This window comes from Pristiophorus japonicus, chromosome 1 (genome assembly GCF_044704955.1).
Source record: "Pristiophorus japonicus isolate sPriJap1 chromosome 1, sPriJap1.hap1, whole genome shotgun sequence".
Lineage (NCBI taxonomy): Eukaryota > Metazoa > Chordata > Chondrichthyes > Pristiophoridae > Pristiophorus > Pristiophorus japonicus.
Window position 1 is genome coordinate 533,631,843 of NC_091977.1, and position 15,514 is coordinate 533,647,356.

At 47.4% G+C, this 15,514-nt stretch overlaps 1 protein-coding gene across 1 annotated transcript in view; it reads right to left on the reverse strand.

The window, feature by feature from the left end:
- Positions 1-10,927, reverse strand: part of mep1ba (meprin A subunit beta a) — a 77,489-nt gene extending 66,562 nt beyond the window's left edge. The window contains 3 exon segments of the mRNA XM_070888647.1: positions 2,239-2,257; positions 4,682-4,695; positions 10,858-10,927. Of these exon segments, the coding sequence (XP_070744748.1) occupies positions 2,239-2,257; positions 4,682-4,695; positions 10,858-10,927 (103 nt within the window).
- Between the last annotated feature and the right edge of the window lie 4,587 nt (positions 10,928-15,514).

The following is a 15,514-nucleotide window of genomic DNA, read 5'->3' on the forward strand; positions in this document are numbered from 1 at the left end:
TGAAATTAAATCAGAAGGTGAGTGTGATGAACCATCACCATAAATGGTTAAAGTGGTTACCAGGAAGAGTGGTGAAGATATGTGGTCCTCGCACATATTTGGTCGAGGTGTTTGATCATGGACAGGTTCGGTTTGTACACATTAATCATATTTTACCTACAGACATGGAAGGAGTTGAAGATTGGAATGATTCGATTATTTCTGACTTATCAGATAGTTTTGATACAAGTAAAGTACCAGTAGCATATCCTACATCAAATGTACTGGAAACAAGTCCAAGAGAAAGTCAGAATTTAAGTCTGAGTCCGAGTCAGGCAGACAAACAGTCTGAAGTTGTAGAGTTCAAATGTAAATCAAGGGCATCCCTTGGATGAAAACTTTCCTCAGGATCACCCTCAAATGAATCTAAGTTCAACACCATGTTTGGAAGGTTCTGTTCGAGAGCAAAGGTATCCTCTTTGAAACAGAAAACAAGTGGTTAAGCTTGATTTGTAAATATGGCAAAATAAGTCCATATCCTTTGCTATGTATAACCATGCAAGTTATGTATGATGAGTGTTTGTTATAATTACTTCTTCATTAAGGAGGGAGAAGTGGAATATATACAGCTCCACCCACTGTACTATTGTAGTATTGCAGCCGTTGTTGTTTACAACAATAAAGAGGGAATAAGTTACCTGACTGGTCCCTGAAGTTATCAGTCATCTTAAAGCCTGTGTGTTTGTGAGGTTGTACCGAAAATATAACAGGGCCGAATCACCTGTTTCTGTGTCGTATAGCCTATGTAAAGTCATTGTAATTAAAAATGTTTTGGCCTAGAAATTCGATCATACTACGCTCATTTCACTGGCATAAAACAGACGCCTGAGGGTCCAATATGGCGGGTGGTCTGCCCGTGCTCTTTCCACGCGTGATGTGCATTGCCATCATATTGGATTGGGTTCCTCTGTAGGCATCCATGGCGTGAGCAGGAAATATTAAAAAGCCTCTTTAAATATTAAAAAGGTCCTTACACTTTGTGATGTATTTACTTCATGGGTTCTTTGCTCAAGAATTGCTATTAAGAACTAGTTGGTTTATTAAAAAAGGTTTAACAATCACACTGCACATTACCAGTTCATCCACCGGGTTCACGACTGCTTGCCTCATCGTGGATGACTCAGACTCAACTGCCTGGGGTTTTATTGAGTCTTGTGAACATCACGTGACTTATTAAAGGGGCACTAAAACCAACAAATGAAACAAATGTACATTTAACAATAATGGTTCCAATTAAAATTTGGTTGCCGGGGGTGATGATGCACTCCAGCCCCTCCTGCATCCACTTCTCGCGGAAGGCCGCGAACATACCGGTGGACACCGCGTGCTCCATCTCCAGAGACACCCTGGCTCGGATGCAACTGCGGAAGAGAGGCAGGCAGTCGGGCCGATCGACAACCTCGACTGCCCGCTGCCTGGACCAGTTAATGGCCACCTTAGCCATGCCCAGGAACAGTCCTACGAGGTGGCCTTCCAACCTGCCCACTCCCCTCCGCACAGGGTGCCCAAAGATCAGGAGTGTGGGACTGAAGCGCAACCAGAATTTGAGGAGCAGTCCCTTCAAATATTGGAACAGGGGCTGCAACCTCACACATTCAACATATACATGGAACACCAAGCTCATGGTCTACAGGGCTGTAGTAATACCCGGCCTCCTGTATGGATCTGAGGCATGGACGATGTATACAAGGCACCTCAAGTCGCTGGAGATATATCACCAACGATGTCTCCGCAAGATCCTGCAAATCCCCTGGGAGGACAGGCGCACCAACATCAGTGTCCTCGTCCAGGCTAGCAGAGGGCCTAGGCAGCTGAAGGCATGGCCGCCAATGGTGGAGCGATTAGAATCGCTCGAGGCCAGAATTGGAGGAGAGCAGCGATCTCGGCGGGTTGTGAGGCTGGAGGGGATTACAGAGATAGGGAGGGGCGAGGCCATGGAGGGATTTGAACACAGGGATGAGAATTTTAAAATCGAGGCGTTACCAGACCGGATAAAAAATCGGACATGAAAAGTAAGCTGTGAAATTGTACACACAAAGAGTGATAGAATACGATTGAAACAGGCAGGATAAGAGGGTCCAAGCAGCAACTAGAATTATTTCTGGAGAGAGGAAATTGAGACAGTTGGTGTTCCTGAAATATCTCGTGAATATATGAAATATATGGTGCATTTTACCAACAAATGAATATCAAACTTACCAATCTCTCGTGATATTGGCTGGTGAAACAAAAAGGAATATGCAAGTTAGAGGCAAACAAAAATGTCTTTTCTACCAACATCAGGTTTTAAGTCAACATTATCCACTGCACAAATCTAGTTGATTAAATTATTTAAGAACATAAGAAATAGAAGCAGGAGTAGGCCATATGGCCTCTTGAACCTGCTCCGCCATTTAATAAGATTATGGCTGATCTTCTACCTCAACTCCACTTGCCTGCACTATCCCCATATCCTTTGATTCCCTTAATATCCAAAAATCTACTGATCTCTGTCTTGAATATACTCAATGACTGAGCATAGCCAGGGCTATCTGCTCCGATTGCCTCCTTCAAGTTTGTGTGGCGGTCCTCCTATACCCCTGTGGATAGAAGACCTCTCTCCACTTGTCCATCTCCTCCACCAAGGCCTCCAAGACAGCATCTAAGAAGCTTGAAGCATGCACTCTGCCCTATTACGCCATAATTTAGTGTTCTTCTTGTTCATACTCGCTTCCCTAGCCACTTGCAGCAACTGCTCCAGCCAGAATGCACCTCCTCTTTAAGAGGTGCAGGCTGGCTTTAAGAGGGGCAGGCTGGCTTTAAGTAGTGCTCGCCTCACACGAACTTGTGCTCCTTGCTGAGGACCTGAGCCACTGAACTGCATGTTTAGCACCTCCTCAACGCTGCAAACATTTGCATAAGCATGGCGGCCCCGACCTACGAGGAAACACCAGTGGCAGGTCAAGGTCATAAAAGGCGAGCTGGCCCTGGACAGCGTGGAGGCATACCACTTCAGGGAGCAGCACGAGCTGGTGCAGGAGGGCGACGGCAGTGAAGAAGGTGACTGGATTGGACATCACCAAAACCCAGGTCGGTGATTGGAGCGCGGGCAGGTACAGCAGGAGAGGCGAGGTCGGGGCGCAGGAGCGGCGAGTGATCGTGCAGCGACGTGATCAGGGCCCAGGGGAGGCGTGAGTTCGGGACCCAGGAGAGGCGAGGGCCCAGGGGCAGCACGGGCCAGCCCACACTGCGATATGTGTGCGCACTAGGTCCGTGCAGCAGAGCTGGTCTCCAGTCATCCTGGTTAACCCTTACCATGGACCAAGACCTCGCTCTGTCAAGCCCGTGTGGTGGCTGGTGTGCAATGGTCACCCCACGTTAAAAAAATCCACGCACAGGCATCTTCCACCCTTCAACATGTAGTTCGGGATCTGGAATATTAGGTCCTTCATTGAAACACCTGTGAACGCATTCCTTTTTGGTGTGGAAGCAAGTCATCCTCGCTTCGAGGGACCGCCTAAGAAGAAAAATCATTTTAATTTGCAAGGTTTACGTGCTGACTGCTTCGGTTGGTTAGCCTGCGCCCGTTTTCGTGGGCTATGGAATTTAAACCCACTGTTTTCAAATTTGCTCCATCGCAATCTGGTGGTCAAATTGCGTACTTAGGGTGTGACATGTTTACATTGACAAAACTCATTGGAAATGTGGACGTGGCCATTTATAATGGTAAACAAGTTGATACCGAAAGCAATGATCTCTTTAAGGTGCGGCCGGGCATCTTTCTGCCAGGTTCCTCAACCGGGGATTGTCTTTCTCAATGTAAAGTTTGGCGCATGCCCCTTAAAGGGGCCGTGCACCCAAAAAACCATAAGAAGGAGCATTGACCAAAAGTTGACACCAGGGAGGCAGGTTCTGCAGACAGGGTATATAATGAAGCAATGCTCCTTCCATCCAAAGACAACATGTAACAAATTATATTTTATTCACACACATCACCATTTTAAACAAATAATAGTCCTCACTCCCCATTGGGACATAGCTACAGGAGGAGGCCAATCAGTCCCTCGAGCCTGTTCCGCCATTCAATTCAATCATGGCTGATCTGTGCCTTAACTCCATTTACCTGCCTTTGTTCCACAACCCTTAATACCCTTTGCCTAACAAAAATCTATCAATCTCAGTTTTGAAATTTTCAATTGACCTCCAGCCCCAATAGCTTTTTGGGGGAGAGAGTTCCAGATTCCCACTGCCCTTTGTGTGAAGTGCTTCCTGACATCACCCCTGAACGGCCTGGCTCTAACTTTAAGGTGATGCCCCCTTGTTCTGGACTCCTCCCACCAGAGGAAATAGTTTCTCTCTAACTACCTTATCAATTTGTTTAATCGCCTTCAAGACCTCAATTTGATCACCCCTTAATCTATTGGACTCAAGGGAATACAAGGCTAGTCTATGCGGACTTGCCCCTTAATGTAACCCTATTAGCCCCCTGTGCAATGCCACAGGATATCAACTAGTAACATGAACATACAGAAGTTTCCTTTTTACATACACAAAAGGTTACGGACTCTTACAAACATCTGCAAAATGAGTGATCTTCAGTTAGTCATTGCAAGCAGCAGCGGACTTGGAAAGAAAGACCAGTGTCCTTGTGCTGTGAACTTACCGAGGCATATGCAACTGTTGAAATTACGAGCAAGCAGAGAGACAAGTAGAGAAACCTGGAAGGCATGCTGTATGAGGTGCATCTATTTCTCTGTGAGTTAGGACTTTAGCATTCGAATTGCTGATTTCCATGAGGACTTTGGCATTCAGGTGCTTTGACAGCAAGAAACCCAGTGATAGACAAAAAAAGATCGCTGATAACCTCTAATCAAAAGGCATTTCTGAATGTGAACTTGAGTACCTGTTTCAGGTAATTATTATTATTACAAATAAATTTGCATGCTGTTGCAAATAATCTGTGAGCATGAGAGTCAAGGATTTGGGACATCAATTATAAGGGTATAGAGGGTGCGGAATTCCTAAAATGCATTCAAGAGAACTTTTTTAGCCAGCGAGTAGCAAGCCCAGCAAAGGATTTGTTTTGGATTTAATTTACGGGAATGAAGCTGGGCAGGTGGAAGGGGTATCAGTGGGAGAGCATTCAGGTGCTAGTGATCATAATTCAGTTAGATTTAGGGTAATTATGAAAAAGGACAAGGTTACACCAAGAATAAAAGTTCTAAATTGGGGAACAGCCAACTTTACTAAGCTGAGAGGTGATTTAGCCAGAATGGACCGGAAACAGCTGCTTGAAGGTAAATCACTGTCAGAGCAGTGGGAGGCATTCAAGGAGGAGATCCGCAGGGTTCAGTCAAATATGTACCCTCAAAGAAAAAGGGTGGGACTAGCAAATCTAGAGCCCCCTGGATGTCTAGGGATATACAGGGTAGGATTCAGAAAAAAAGGCAGGCTTATGACAGATACCGAGGGCTCAATACTGCAGAATCCCTAGAGTATAGGAAGTCCAGGGGTGAGATCAAAAGAGATATTAGGAAAGTAGAGAGCATGAAAAATTCTTGGCAAATAAAACCCAAAGATGTTTTATAAATATATTAAGAGCAAGAGGATAACTAAAGAAAACGTAGGGCCTATTCGAGACCATGAGGGTAATCTGTGTGTGGGGGCAGAAGATGTGGGTATGGTTCTTAATAAATACTTTGTGTCTGTTTTCACAAAAGAGACGGGTGATGCAGACACTGCTATTGAGGAGGAGGAGTGTGAACTAGTAGATGAAATAACCATACTGAGAGAGGAGGTATTAAGGGGTTTAGCAGCTTTGAAAGTGGATAAGTCCCCAGGCCCAGATGAAATATATCCCAAGCTGTTAAGCGAAGCAAAAGAGGAAATAGCAGAGGCTTTGACCATTATTTTCCAATCCTCTCTGGCTTCAGGTATGGTGCCAGAGGACTGGAGGACTGCAAATGTGGTACCTTTATTTAAGACAGGAAAAGGGATAGACCGAGTAATTACAGACCAGTCAGCCTAATCTCAGTGGTGGCAAAATAATTTGAAAAAATCCTGAAGGACAGGATAAATCTACATTTACAAAGACATGGGTTAATCAGGGACAGTCAGAATGGATTTGTTAAGGGAAGGTTGCGTCTGACTAACTTGATTGAATTTTTTGAGGAGGTAACCAGGAGGGTCGATGAGGGCAGTATGTATTATGTCGTATATATGGATTTTAGCAACGCTTTCGATAAGGTCCCACATGGCAGACTAATCATGAAAGTAAAAGCTCATGGGATCTAGGGAATAGTGGCAAGTTGGATCCAAAATTGGCTCAGAGGCAGGAAGCAAAGGGTTGATGGGTGTTTTTGTGACTGGAAGGATGTTTTCAGTGGGGTTCTTCAGGGCTCAGTGCTGGGTCCCCTGCTTTTTGTGGTATATATCAATGATCGAGACTTGAATATAGGGAGTATGATTAAGAAGTTTACAGATGATACAAAAATAGGCCGTATGGTTGATAATGAAGAAGAAAACTGCCGACTACAGGAACTTATTAAACCAACTAGTCAGGTGGGCAGAACAGTGGCAAATGGAATTTAATCCAGAGAAATGTGAGGTGATGCATTTGGGGAGAGCTAATAAGGAAAGGGACTACACATTAAATGGTAGGACATTAAGAAGTGTAGAGGAACAGAGGGACCTGGGAGTGCATATCCACAGATCCCTGATGGTAGCAGGCCAGGTGGATAAGGTGGTTAAGAAGGCATACGGAATGCTTGCCTTTGTTAAGCCAAGGTACAGAATACAAGAACAGGTGGGTTATGCTTGAACTGTATAAAACACTGGTTAGGCCACAGCTGGAGTACTGCGTACATTTCTGGTCACCGCATTACAGGAAGGACGTAATTGCACTGGAGAAGGTACACTGGAGATTTACAAGGACGTTGCCGGGAGTGGAGAATCTTAGCTATGAGAACAGATTGGATAGGCTGGGTTTGTTTTCCTTGGAACAGGAGGCTGAGGGGAGACCTCATTAAGGTGTATAAAATTATGAGGGTCTTAGATATAATGGATAGAAAGGACCTTTTTCCCTCAGCAGAGGGGTCAACATCCAGGGGACATAAATTTAAGGTCATTGGTAGAAGGTTTAGAGACGATTTGAGGGGAATTTCTTCACCTAGAGGGTGGTGGGGGTCTGGAACTCACTGCCTGAAAGGGTGGTAGAGGCAGAAACCCTCATCACATTTAAAAAGTACTTGGATGTGCACCTGAAGTGCTGAAACCTGCAGGGCCATGGACCAAGTGCTGGAGATGGGATTAGGCAGGATAGCCTCTTGTTGGCCAGCACGGTCACGATGGGCCAAAATGGCCTCCTTCTGTGCTGTAAACTTCTATGATTCTATGATATATATTTTCCTGTTCATTTCATGGGATGTGGGCATCGAGAAGGTGGTGGTGAGCCGCCTTCTTGAACCGCTGCAGTCCATGTGGTGAAGGTGCTCCCGTCATAGGCAGTCGCTGAGAATCGAGGAAGACTTGCTGCCACACTAAAACTGAGTCGTTAGGTGGCTGATAACAGGGAGATTCCTCTGTAGTGTTGTTAGGGAGGGAGTTCTAGGATTTTGACCCAGCGACGATGAAGGAACAGCTGATATATTTCCAAGTCAGGATGGCATGTGATCTGGAGGTGGGAGTCAATTATATGTGAGCATTTAACAGGTTCATGACAGACTCTGATCATACCATTTTTCATTGTAGTGTCTATTTAAAATACATTACATTTAACTTACTGTCTCTTCCACCAATGCCAGTACTGGTGTTATCAGTTATCACGGGAGCAGGTGCAGCAGGCGGTTAAGAAAGCAAATGGCATGTTGGCCTTCATAGCAAGGGGATTTGAGTACGGGGCAGGGAGGTGTTGCTACAGTTGTACAGGGCATTGGTGAGGCCACACCTGGAGTATTGTGTACAGTTTTGGTCTCCTAACCTGAGGAAGGACATTCTTGCTATTGAGGGAGTGCAGCGAAGGTTCACCAGACTGATTCCCGGGATGGCGGGACTGACCTATCAAGAAAGACTGGATCAACTGGGCTTGTATTCACTGGAGTTCAGAAGAATGAGAGGGGACCTCATAGAAACATTTAAAATTCTGACGGGGTTAGACAGGTTAGATGCAGGAAGAATGTTCCCAATGTTGGGGAAGTCCAGAACCAGAGGTCACAGTCTAAGGATAAGGGGTAAGCCATTTAGGACCGAGATGCGGAGGAACTTCTTCACCCAGAGAGTGGTGAACCTGTGGAATTCTCTACCACAGAAAGTTGTTGAGGCCAATTCACTAAATATATTCAAAAAGGAGTTAGACGATGTCCTTACTATTCGGAGGATCAAGGGGTATGGTGAGAAAGCAGGAATGGGGTACTGAAGTTGAATGTTCAGCCATGAACTCATTGAATGGCGGTGCAGGCTAGAAGGGCCGAATGGCCTACTCCTGCACCTATTTTCTATGTTTCTATGTTTCTATGTTTCTATAATCTCTGCTGAGGCACTGAAGTATGGCAGAAAGCCGCTGTTGGCGTGGATACATGATCTCATCTCTCTCATCTGGAGGGAGGAGAGCATGCCGGGAGATCTCAGAGATGCAGTGACCGTGACCATCTTTAAAAAAGGGGACAAGTCCGACTGTGGCAACTACAGAGGAATCTCCCTGCTATCAGCCACTGGGAAAGTTGTCGCTAAAGTTATCCTCAACCGTCTTCTACCTGTGGCCGAGGAGCTCCTCCCGGAGTCAAAGTGCGGATTTCGGCACAACGGACATGATCTTTGCAGTGCGACAGCTGCAGGAAAAATGCAGGGAGCAGCGCCAGCCCTTATACATGGCCTTTTTCGATCTTACAAAGGCCTTTGACACAGTCAACCGCGAGGGTCTATGGAGCGTCCTCCTCCGTTTTGGATGCCCGCAAAAATGTGTCAACATCCTTCACCTGCTCCACGACGAAATGCTGGCTGTGATCCTTACCAACGGATCCATTACAGACCCAATCCACGTCTGGACCGGGGTCAAACAGGGCTGCGTCATCGCCCCAACCCTCTCCTCAATCTTCCTCGCTGCCATGCTCCACCTCACAGTCAACAAGCTCTCCGCTGGAGTGGAATTAAACTACAGAACCAGTGGGAAGCTGTTCAACCTTCACCGTCTCCAGGCCAGGTCCAAGACCACCCCAACCTCTGTCATCGAGCTACAGTACGCGGACGACGCCTGGGTCTGCGCACATTCTGAGGCTGAACTCCAGGATATAGTCGACGTGTTTACTGAGGCGTACGAAAGCATGGGCCTTACACTAAACATCCCCAAGAGAAAGGTCCTCCATCAGCCTGTCACCGCCGCACAGCACTGCCCCCCAGTCCTCAGGATCCAAGGCGCGGCCCTGGACACCGTGGACCATTGCCCATACCTCGGGAGCCTCTTATCAACAAAAGCAGAAATTGACGATGAGATTCAACATCGCCTCCAGTGCGCCAGTGCAGCTTTCGGCCGCCTGAGGAAAAGAGTGTTCGAAGACCAGGCCTTCAAATCTACCACCAAGCTCATGGTCTACAGGGCTGTAGTAATACCCGCCCTCCTGTATGGCTCAGAAGCATGGACGATGTACAGAAGACACCTCGTCTCTGGAGATATATCACCAACGATGTCTCCGCAAGATCCTACAAATCCCCTGGGAGGACAGGCGCACCAACACCAGTGTCCTCATCCAAGCCAACATCCCCAGCATTGAAACACTGACCACACTCGATCAGCTTCACTGGGCAGGCCACATAGTTTGCATGCCTGACACGAGACTCCCAAAGCAAGTGCTCTATGTGGAGCTCCTTCACGGCAAATGAGCCAAAGGTGGGCAGTGGAAATGTTTCAAGGACACCCTCAAAGCCTCCCTGATAAAGTGCAACATCCCCACTGAGACCTGGGTGTACCTGGCCAAAGACTGCCTTAAGTGGAGGAAGTGCATCCGGGAGGGCGCTGAGCACCTCGAGTCTCGTCGCCGAGAGCATGCAGAAACCAAGCGCAGGCAGCGGAAGGAGCGTGCGGCAAACCAGACTCCCCACCCACCCTTTCCTCAACGACTATCTGTCTGTGGCTCTCGTATTGGACTGTTCAGTCACCTGAGAACTCACTTCAGGAGTGGAAGCAAGTCTTCCTCGATTCTGAGGGACTGCCTATGATGATGATGATATCAGTTGTGGCTCTGGAGATAATGGAAACAGTGTGCCATTAAAGATTACGTTGCAAAAGTGGGTTGTTTTTAAGTCTTGTCACGAGTGTATCTTTTGTCCCCACCTTGTGTTAGTTTTATTAGCAAATATAATGTGAACTCTGTCCCAAGTGGTTAAGGTACATGATATGCCTGAATTGTGTGAACGTCATGAAACTTGGCCTAATGATATTTTATGAAATACAAGAGGGTATAAATTCGGGACTGCCGCCCGCCACACCCCACCAACCCCACCTTCGGCTCAGCGTTATTCCACTGCGCAAAAATGGTGAGGTCCGAGGAGCCCCGGACTTTAGGCGTCGGACCTCATCGTCACGGAGACGGCACTGCGGGAAAAGACCGCACGGGTCACGACGGATCAGGTGGATCATGGAGGCTGCGATTGGGGGTCGTGGAGACAGCAGGGGGGCCGTCAGGGAGACATTGGGGAGCAATTGGAGGCAGTAATTAGGGGGATCCCAAGTGGTGGTTGGGGGCAGGGAGGGAGATCGGGGGTCGGGCCAGGACCTGGAGGTCAGAGGTCGAAGATCTGAGGATCAGGAGCAGCGCCATCGGCATGGCGATTGTGGTAAGTACTTACCTTTGTTTGGTTTAAGGTTGGTGGGTTGGCGCTGGCTGCCTCCATTGTTGCCGCGGCAACCTGACCCCATGTGCTCCTGGCCTAATGCCTGCTTCACGCCTGGGTAAAGGAAGCCTCTAGTTTGTCCTAAACCAATATGGCGCATCCCCATTGGAGGTGAGCGAACGCTTCATGCCCGCCATTTTGGGGCCTTAGGAGAACACCAGCTTTTTTTTAAGGATCCATTGGCCTCCTTTACCAGAGGGCAGATGAAAGCAAAGAAGGAGGCCCTTTCTTTGGGGTGGCAGGGGTAGCGGGGGGTCCCAGGGCAAGACACAGACCTGGATCGCCAGGTGTATGGGATGGAAACTGGTGGAAATTCGGGGCTATGAAATCTTTTAATCATATCATGTTCTAAAGTTCTCTCGATTCAGGAACTGTTCCTTTAGATTGGAAAATTGCACATGTCACTCTGCTATTTAGAATCGTGAGAGAGGGAAAGCAGAGAATTATAGACGAGTTAGCCAAATGTCTATTGTGGAGACAATACTCGTGTCTATAATTAAGGATAGTGTGACTGGTCACCTTGAAAAGTTTCAGCTGATCAGAGAGAGCCAGCATGGATTTGTGCAAAGTAGGTCATGCCTGACAAACCCGATTGCATTTTTTGAAGAGGTTACTAAAGTAATGGACAGGGAAATGTCTATGAGCTAGAACCTCCACTTTTGTGCTTATCACCGCAAAATGGGCGTTATTTCCGGCGTGGGTGTTAAAAAAGGGTTTTCTGATCGCCGGCTTCTCGCCCTTTCTCAAAACACCTAGTTTCCATTTTTGAAAATGGGTGTTACCGCGAGCGATATGAAATGGGCGGTGTTATGTCTCAAATAAAGCAATGTGACTGAGTACTGTAGACTTGAGTAAGTGTGACCTTAGTCTCTTTATTCTGACTCCAGAGTGCCGGCACAGCATGGGAGGACTGCTTATATGCAGTGCTCCCAAGGGATGCTGGGATCCCTTGGGACTCCAGCAGAGGCGCCATCTGGTGGCGGTAGAATGCTGGTTACAAAGTGTTGCATACATAACAGGCAGTAGAGTAAAAATGTTTTGACCTTCTGCCGTAAATTGTGGCCTTAGCAACGGCATGGCAACGCTCAATTCCCACGATTCAGGAGGTCAAGGGTCATCATGACAATCGCAGAAGAGGAAACAGAGAGAGAGGGAGCTCAGAGGCACTGAAAGCGTGTGTGGCTGTGGTGTGTGCTTGTCTGGCTGTTGTGGGAGGCTCGACGGAGATTCACCAGCAGCAAAAAGCCTACTAAGCACCAAGAACATAGTTGGCACCGAGCTTTTGTCCAAGAAATAAGATATAAAATGTAAGGGATGGTGGAGGCTCTGGAGCTGGTAGTCAGGAACACTGGTGGCAGAGGGCACCCAGTGGTCCCAGAGCGCGGCACTGCACCCCAAGGTGACGCACCCCCATTGTCAACCACACACGAGAGCCAGCAGCGACATCTTGCTTCTGGCTCGGAGCACGTTCCCACCTCGGGACCGTCCTCTCCCGTATCCGTCCAAGCAGCACTTCACCCGACACCTCCCCCCTCCCCCCCGCCCCCGCAATGAAGCATCGCCTGAGGACCACCTAGGCCAGGAGGCTTGGAGTCAGGAGGGGAAGGAGAAGGTGTAGAGGTGGGGAGGTGAAGCGGGGGTCGGGGGAGGGGGGGGGAGGTGGAAGGGTTGGTTTGTATACAAATACTGATGATTTCAGACCAATGTTCGGTTTAAATGTTTTTTTATTTAACAAAACCTTGTAGCACATTGGCTCAGTTGGCTGCACCATTACAGGCTGGTGATTCCTTAACGTCAAAGGGTATAATCACACTTAACTTCAATCAACTTAAACTTTAACTGTCACCAAGGTGATGCCCACCATTGATGTATGACCTGCACACCCAGCAGTGTGTCAGCCTTGTAAATAACATTCTTTCAAGCAAAGCGATCATTGATGAGCTCCTGATGTAAGGCTCTTGCAGCTGTCATGCCACCATGGGCCCTTTCATGCGGCCTACAAGGTGGCGGGGGCATGGCTTCAGCCCGATGTCGGTGTCCGCCTCCTCGTCCTCTCTCTGGTGAGGTGGACTGTCAGCTCATCAGGCAATTCTTGTCCCCTCCTGATAGCCAAGTAACATGGAGCACACCACCACGAATTGAGCTATCTGCTCAGGGTGGTATTGGAGCTCGCCTCCTGAGTGGTCCAGGCATCTAAAGTTCTGCTTCAGCACTCCAATGATTTTATCCACGAAATTGCGAGTTGCTCTGTCTCTCTCGTTGTATCGCCTCTCGGCCTCGGTGTGGGTGCCACGCAGGGAGGTCATCAGCCAGGTGGCGAGTTGATATCCTTTGTCACCAAGCATCCAGCATTGACCTTGTGGCTCATTGTTAAACAAGTCAGATACAGTGCTCTCATGCAGGATGCAAGCATCATGAATGCTGCCCGGAAATTGAGCATTCACTGCCAGTATAATTTGCTGGTGGTCGACAACCAGTTGGACATTCAGGCAGCGGTTCCTGAAAACCTCAGCATCCAGAAAAGATGCCCGCCTCACAATGTGCGTACAGTCTATTACTCCCTGCACCTTGGGGAAGTTTGCAATTCTGGAGAATCCTAGGGCCCTCTCACTCTGTGCCTCCCTGGTCATAGGGAAGCTGATCAAGTCCCTCTTGCATGCATACAAGGCATCAGTGACCTGCCTAATGCAGCGATGTGTGGCATGCTGAGAAAGTCTGCAAATGTCACCAGCTGTGGCCTGAAACGAACCCGAGGCATAGAACGACAGTGCAGCGGTGACTTTGACCTCGACAGACAGTGCAGTACTGATGGTGCTGGCAGGCTGCAGATCTTCTCTCATCAGCTGGCATACCTCATTGATAACCTCTTTGTCACGCAGTCTCTGAAGGCAGGTGATGTCGGCTAAGTCGAGGTAAGAATGCTTCTCCTTGTACTTGCGGGGGGATGTATCGTCTGGTCCTCCTCATCTGTCTGTCACTTCTTACATTGGGCACATAATGTAGTGGAGCATTCCTTCGGCGATGTCGAGTCTGCTGCATGTATTTGGTCACCAAGAGAGGGTGAGAAAGGACAGGACCCATTGCAGTAGCTCTCTGTTTTCCACCGATTGTTCATAAACAAGGAATGTCCCGACGAACACACCTCTTCAATTCCAATCGGTCACAGTATAGTCAAGATGTTTTCAGAGATGTTCACATCAACTCCCCACGACCTGCAGAGTATATCCGAACTCCGCCGAGGTTAAAGCACAGCAGCCTTTTAAAGGACGCGACATGCGATGTGGAACATGGCGTCCATAACGCTGTGATTCGTTCCGGTTAGTTCCACTTTTTGTGGTTTTTTTTTGGGCGAGCGATATTGTGGTCGATATATGTGCGAGATGGTGAAATTGATGATGGGCGATCTCCATGGCCGCTAGTTTGGGTAAATATGCTCTTTGGGCGGGCATTAATATTGAATCTCGACGTTAATTCCGTGTGGAAAGTAACGCTGGCCGATATTATGGGCGTTAAATTTGCCCATTCTGCTGAGTCCGCACAAAAAAAGTGGGCAGGCGGAAATATTTTTTTCCGGCGTTAAACACATGGGGAAAGTAACGCTCGGTGATAAGTTTCCAAAAAATGCCCACCAGTTTCCATTTTGTGCCAAAATGGCGATATATGGGCTTTATACGTCATTTCAGTGGTAAAATGGGTGTATAGTGGGCGTTAAGCATGCAAAAAAAAGTGCAGGTTCCAGCCCCAGAGATGTTATTTATATGGACATCCAGAAGGCATTTGATAAGAGACTGTTATCTAAGGTGGATAAGCAATGGCAATTATTTAAAGATCACATGGATGAACTTCAGCAATTGTACATCCCTGTCTGGAGTAAAAATAAAACAGGGAAGGTGGCTCAACCGTGGCCAACAAGGGAAATTAAGGATAGTGTTAAAGCCAAGGAAGAGGCATATAAATTGGTTAGAAAAAGCAACCAACCTGAGGACTGGGAGAAATTTAGAATTCAACAGAGGAGGACTAAGGGTTTAATTTAGAGGGGGAAATAGAGTATGAGAGGAAGCTTGCAGGGAACATAAAAACTGGCTGCAAAAGCTTCTATAAGTACGTGAAGAGAAAAAGATTAGTGAAGACAAACGTAGGTCCCTTGCAGTCAGATTCAGATGAATTTATAATGGGGAACAAAGAAACGGCAGACCAATTGAACAAATTCTTCGGTTCTGACTTCACGAAGGAAGACACAAATAACCTTCCGGAGGTACTAGGGGACAGTGGGTCGAGTGAGGAGGAACTGAAGGATATCCTTGGTGGCGGGAAATTGTGTTAGGGAAATTGATGGGATTGAAGGCTGATAAATCGCCGGGGCCTAATAGTCTGCATCCCAGAGTACTTAAGGAAGTGGTCCTAGAAATACTGGATGCATTGGTGATCATTTTCCAACAGTCTATCAGCTCTGGATCAGTTCCTATGGACTGGAGGGTAGCTAATGTACCACCCACTTTTTAAAAAAGGAGGGAGAGAAAAAGTGGGTAATTATAGACGGTTAGCCTGACATCAGTAGTGGGGAAAATGTTGGAATCAATCATTAAGGATGAAATAGCAGCGCATTTGGAAA